At 51.4% G+C, this 6,542-nt stretch overlaps 1 protein-coding gene and 1 non-coding gene across 2 annotated transcripts in view; one reads left to right on the top strand and one right to left on the bottom strand.

Moving 5' to 3' along the window:
* Positions 1-6,542, bottom strand: part of MAPK8IP1 (mitogen-activated protein kinase 8 interacting protein 1) — a gene marked incomplete at its 5' end in the record, with an annotated part of 19,862 nt that extends 13,320 nt beyond the window's left edge. The window contains one exon of the mRNA XM_015586355.2: positions 6,460-6,542. Within this exon, the coding sequence (XP_015441841.1) occupies positions 6,460-6,542 (83 nt within the window). The remainder of the gene's footprint in view (positions 1-6,459) is intronic.
* LOC112476685 lies at positions 970-1,088 on the top strand. The gene has a single exon (XR_003045182.1). It is a non-coding gene; the product is annotated as a 5S ribosomal RNA (ribosomal RNA).

The raw sequence follows: 6,542 nt of genomic DNA, 5'->3' as shown, positions 1-6,542 counted from the left end.
CCCAGCCCCCACCTCCCCACCGCCCAACTCTCTAGGCTCCTGCCCCACAGGCTCCCTCACTAAAGCCTTCTCTGACCTCCCTGACGGGGCCAAATGATCCCGCTACTGGCCTTCCTAGTCCCTCTTGCTGGTGGTTCCAGATCATCATAATTTTACCTTTGGGTTCTGCAAACACTAGTAGGCTCCCTTTGGAGGCAGTTGGTTCATGAAGGTTAGATCATGTCTCTCTTGATCAACATGTGTGGTGCCTAACTTAATAAATGTCATTGAATGAATGAACCACTGGAGTTCCCAGGTCTTTCTAGATTTTCTCCTTGAAAATCTCTAAGTCAGTCCCCTTTCAACTCAACTTCCTGTATCCCCACCTCCGGCATAGTCTGAAGTAGAATGTGTAGGCCTCTGGGAAGAAGGGTCTGGCTGAAACAGCGGGGTGGGGAGAGCCAGGTCCACCTGTATCCTCCAAACCTTCTCTCCACCCCACTCCAGCTCTGGGTGGACACAGGCCAGGCTGGGTTTGTTCCTCTGGTCTAGAATTCCCTTCCCGACCATGTCCACACTGGGGTCATCACTAATGGAAAACTGAATCCAACCTGAGAAACACATCCGAAATCCATACTTTGGGTTGTAATGTGTCCAATCTGTTTAAACTCCTTGGTGCCCATAAGCAGCAAGAACTCTGGAATGTGGTGATTCAACTTCTGAGAAACAATCCCACATATGGAAAACCTTATACAAAAGGATGTGTATTGCTCATACCAGCAAACAACCAAACACAACCAAGCAGCCCTGCACTGGGAGGCTGTTTAAATGGCGGCCATCCAGTGGATGGAATATTATGCAGGCTTTCGGACGAGCATTATGGAGTCTGTGTATTGATGTAGAAAACAGCAACTAATGTAATGAGCAAAAAGACAGAATGTGTGACCTTACGGTTTCATGTGATGAATTACACACAGGAAGAAACAGTAAGTCTACGGCCATGCCACCCTGAACATGCCCGATCCGGTATGATCTCGGAAGCTAAGCGGGGTCGGGCCTGGTTAGTACTTGGATGGGAGACCACCTAGGAAGACCAGGTGATGTAGGCATAAAAAAAAAAAAAAAGAAACAGTAACACAGACATGGTTGTGAGATGTGGTGAGACCTGGGGAGATCTTTTCTCTTCAGCTCTCTATGACACACTTTCTGCACCAGGTCACACTGGCCTGGCACCAGGCTCCTAGTCCTGGGTCTGGGCTGCCTGCCCTCTTACAGAGCTGTGAATATGAGGGCAGAGGCCATCATATTCACCCTGGCACTTACTCCCCATCCTTGCTCTAATTCGTGCACAAAGCCCAAGACCCGGTATATCGTAAACACTAAATAAATGCCTATTAAAAGAAGTACTGTTTGTGGCACTGGATGCTCTGTGACAGCACCATGTGCATCTCCAGTGCCAGAGCAAGGCGAGACCCATAGCCAATGCTCCTAGAGATTTTCTGAATGACTACAAGAGTGAGGCCAGGAGACAGAGATGGCATTCTAGAATGGGTAAGAACCCCTAGTGGGGATGTCGGTGACCCAATTTGTGGAATCCACTGGGGCCCCCAGCCTCAACTAGCCAGTCCTAACAATCCAGAGACCAACTTTAAGTCTCTGAACATCAAAGAACTGGGGTGGAAATCCTGCCTTGGCCATGTCTGGGCTGGGTGACACACATCAACACTGTCCCCACACTGAAGGTTCATCAAGAGCTGGCCAGGAGAGGCTGCCCAGGGATTGGGCTGCAGGTGGGGTGGCTCCTCCAGCAGCAACAGCTTTTCCACCCCTGTCTGCCCATTAAAATGGGGCTGACTAAACAGTCACAGGGATGGCATTCCTCATCCCGGTCCTGGGCCAGCTCCCTTCGCTCTCCTCTCTGCTGGGGAGCAATGTTCTCTGAGGCTTCAGTGGCCGTCTCTCTAAGATGAGACTCCCAGGGACTTTGGCTCCAGCTGATTCTCTCTGATGAGCTCCAGACCCCAAACCAACTGCCTGCTCGAGTCTTCCAACTGGGTCCCCCAGTGACCACTAATCTCATATTCAACAGGTCTAATAGTAATTTCACTTCCCTGTCTCCTAAGCCTCTCCCATTGGGTACCATATCCCCAAGGGGCCTAGCATCATCCTGGACTCCTGCCTTTCCTCCTTCCTTATACCAGATCCCTCACCAACAGGTCACCCTCTGAACCCTCCTACGTCCTCCCCCAGCCTTCCTTATCTGCAGGATGGCCAGCAATCTCCTTGCCTCCCCGTCCACTCCCTCCCTAGCAGCCAGAGTGATCTTCCCAAGACATTGATTCGATGCTGTCCCTCCCCGCCTAAACTCTCGCTGTTCCCACTGCTTGTTGGTGAACAGGCCAGGGACCCAACATGGCCTTCAAGTTCTGCATGCCCTGCTACCCACACTCGTGCCAGATGGGAGTGCAGACACCCCTTCGCCTATGCTGCCCCTTCCTTTTTTATCCCTCCCTTTTTGGGTGAGACTCACTTGCCCACCAGGCCTGAGCTGGGAGGACCCTTTCTTGACCCACTGACCCCCAGGCTCCTGACCTTAGTTACTGGACCTACCAGCCTATCTAGTAAGGCCTTTTCTCTCTGACTTCCCTCCGTGTCGTCACCTGCATGATGACCGGACCCATATCTGCCTCTGGAGTGTCTGTCTGGTGAGCTTGGCAAAGTGCAAATGTTTGTTGAGTGAATGAAGGACTAGCCAAGCATGTCCCCTTGTGAAGAGATAAGTAAGGAGGTCCCTGCATCTCGCAGTGACCTCTCTCTCATCCCTGAGGCACTGTGGTAGGGTAAAATTACTACCATCCAAGGAGTCATGAGGCCAGGGCTCTGGTCCAGCTTTGCCACTAACTTGCTGTGTGTTCTTGGGTAAGCCACTCAGCCTCTCTGCTTCCTCCAATGTAAAAGGGGAGGAGGTTGGTTCTGATGAGCTGATTTCTAATGTCTCTTTCACCCATTAATCCAGGGCAGGCTGTTTACTTTACTTTTCATGAGCATCTTCTGTCTCTCCCACATGGACTATCCAACTGTCCCTCCCCTTCCTTCCACCTACCCAGCTCAATGTAGCCATCGCATCAGTTTCTAAATTCTCTTATGGAGTTTTCTTTATATAGGCATACCTTGGAGATTGTGGGTTCGGTTCCAGATCACCGCAATAAAATAAATATTGCAATAAAGTGTGTCGTGAATTGTTTGGTTTCCCAATGCATATAAAAGTTATACTTACACTATACTATAGTCTACTACGTATGCAATAGCATTATGTCTAAAAAAACAAGGTACATACCTTAATTTAAAAATACTTTATTGCTAAAAAATGCTAACCATTATTTGAGCACTTCAATGAGTTGTAATCTTCTTGCTGGTGAAGGGTCTTACCTTCAATTGTAAAAAACGCAAAAAACACTGTGAAGTGCAATAAAATGAGATGTCTGTAATGAACATCCTATGACTTTAATATTAAATTTTAATAATAATTTATACATGTTACAGAATAATTTATACTTGTAAAAATAAGAAGTAACAGAGAAATATGCAAAATAAGTGAAAATCCTTTCCCCATACCATAGCCAGAGATAAATTATTAGTAATTGGTTGGAGCATTTCTATAATCAGAAAAAAAACCCCACATATTTATTCAAACCAACTACCAACAAACAAAGGTTCCTGACCCCTCCAGGTCCACACCATGCTTACCCCTTCCACCAGCTCTCCCCCAGTATTCCGGGGCTCTCTCTTTTCAGGGTGGCTCTGAAATCAGACTACCTGGGTTCAAACCCAGCTCTGCCACTTATCTAACCTCTTTAAGCCCCAGTTTCTTCATCTGCAAAGCGGGCTAATAACAGTACTTGGTTTATACAGTTCTGGTGGGAACTAAATGCTCTTGCACAGAAAGTGCTCAGAACAGGGCCTGAGCGAAGCTGAGTGCTTCCCAGTGTCGGCACTCGCCACTGCTTACTCTGACAACTGTTATGCTCTGTACTCCAGGGAGGTGGCGTCCAATTTTATACTTTACTAAGTAATAAACCAATAAAGCATCACTGAGCACCTACTCTGTGCTGGGCACTGGGCAAACCGAAGTTTAGGTATTGACTCCTTATGCCTCCGGAAGCTGACAGTGGTGCCGGGGGCACCACTTAATAGCATGTGCACACACTTAATATCAACAACAGCACCGACACCAACAACATCCCTGCACGAATGAAGCTCTCCACGGCCCTTGAAACCCTCAACATGTGTCGTCTCCTCCAAGTCTTAAGACCGCCCTATGCAGGGCAGGGGCCAAAGCCGGCAACATAGAGAAGAAACAGAGGCTTGGGGGGTTAACTGCCCAGTCTTAGGGCACGTAGCTACGAAGGCTAAGCCAGAACTCAAACCCAGGTCTGTTGGATCCATGACTCCACCAAAGAGCCACAAGAGAGCAGTAACCAACCAGGGTTAAACCAAACTGGGCTAAGAGCTCTGAGAGGCGGGATAAGGGAAAGGACGGGGAGGGCTGCTGGAGTAGGCGGGGCAGGCCATGTGGGGCTGGAGACACTGTTCTTATTATTCCCACGGGCCTTGTCTCCACAGGCAGGCCACAGTGTCCTGGAAAGCTGGCCCACGCCTCAGCCTTGGCATACTGCCACCCTTGTCCACCTGGCCCAGGGCTGGACACTCGCTGGCTGGTATCGACCTTGTCATCTCCTCTCACTAAAGTATCCATGACGGCTTGCCTGTTGGAGAGGGCAGGGGAGGCAAAGCCATCCTTTGGGCCAGAGGCAGGGCCTGGAGGTAGAGTGAATTGAACACACAGACCTGGGTTCTAGTCTGGCCTCAGGCTCTGACTTCCTCGGGGTGCTTGGGCAAGCCACCCTGCCTTCCTGAATCTCAATCTCCCCATAAAATAGGCAGACTGATTCCCACACCCAGCATGGTTATGAGGGCTAAGTGAGCCAGCACTGGAAAAATGCTTTGAACAGTAAGGAGCTATATAAATGCCTGCCAGCACAGATGGAGGCCTGACACTTGTTAAGCATGATCTTGGCATATATTAAAGAATCAATATTAATTAGTTCACCTAACACATGGGACTCAGAGAGGACAAAAACCTGCCCAGGTCATGCAGAGGTAGAGCTTAGGTCCCTCTAAGCTCCATGCTCTTCTACGGCAGCGGGTCCTCCTGGTAGGAAGGCAGTGTTCGCCTGTTTGTGTGTCATGCCAGGTGGAGTCAGTCTCAGACCTCGGCCTCATTACTCTGAGGTACTACTCACAAAGGCTCCAGCCTTCAAGCGTTCAGGCTTGGCCTCCTCCATCTGGTCCCCTCTCTCTGTTCTTCCTGTCTCAGCTCAGGGTCTCAGGGGAGACTTCTAGTCCTGATGATGCCATTAGACATCCACAGGGTTCCCTGCCCACCTGAGGACCAGGGAGCCAGCAACCCCTTGGTAAGAAAAAGGGCTAGCGCCAGAGCCCAGCTGGGGCCTGACTGGGGTGGGAGCCCCAGGAGAGGGGAAAGCGCCAGCTCATTAGATGGAGAAACAAGGCCATATGTCTAGGTCTCCTCCTAGGCTCTGGAGCAGTTACACCGCCTTATCCTTCTCTCCAGCTGGGGCCGGGATTACGGGGAAGGGACATCAACCTTTCCCCCACGACACCCACTGCCCAGCTCTCTGAAATCCACCTCCCAGGTGCCTAACACCAGATAGGGGGCAGGGACAGGGGTGAAGAGGAGCTCAGACCAGAGGCCTGGGTACTAAACCCTCCCAGGGACTCTCACCCTCCAGTGTCCCTGGCTATGCCTGGGCGGTCCAAACCAGATTCCCCTTCCCATGGTAGAGCCTAGGATTTCTGGATTGAGACTGAACCTTTCGCACCTGCACACACCTGACAAGGTCAGGCAGGGCTTGTCCAAATCCACAGAGGGCCCTGGCCTGGGAGTCAGGCCCCCTTTGGCCAGGCGGTGCCGGGAGAGGGGCCCACAACTTCCTCCTTCCTGCACCAAGGTTGCCCGTTGTCCCAAGAAACTGGGACCCGTGGGACACCTCTGCCTGCTCCCATCTCTACTCAGAAGCCTTGGGATTGAGCACAAGCAAAGCTCAGCCTTCCTGCCTTCTCTGGGGTCTCAACCCAAACCCCAGATCCCCAAGTGGGGAGAAAAAGCAGCCTCTGCGTCCCCTCCTCTAATTTCAGCTCAGAATCTCCTAGGCTAGGACATGGAATGGCGGAGGGAGCTACATCATGGATATGCAGCGACTATCAGTCTGGACTTGAGGCTGAGGAGGATTCTGGGGACTCTAAGGAAGAGACCCCATCACCGGGCTGCCCTCTCGTTTCATTTATCGCGCGCGCGTGTGTGTGTGTGTGTGTGTGTGTTGAAGGCTGGGGGCTGGGGGGAGCCTGAGCAGATCAGTCCGGGCTGAAGGGCGGGGCGCGGAGGCCGGGGATTCTCACCTGAAATTGGGCGGTGACGCGATGTGCAGCCCCAGAAACGGGGAGGCGGCAGGCGGGGACGCGGCCCCCCGGCCTAGGCCGCC

Source organism: Pteropus alecto, unplaced genomic scaffold (genome assembly GCF_000325575.1).
Source record: "Pteropus alecto unplaced genomic scaffold, ASM32557v1 scaffold71, whole genome shotgun sequence".
In the NCBI taxonomy this organism is placed as follows: domain Eukaryota; kingdom Metazoa; phylum Chordata; class Mammalia; order Chiroptera; family Pteropodidae; genus Pteropus; species Pteropus alecto.
The sequence above is the reverse complement of the archived record's forward strand: the minus strand, read 5'-3'. Positions and strand labels throughout refer to the sequence as shown.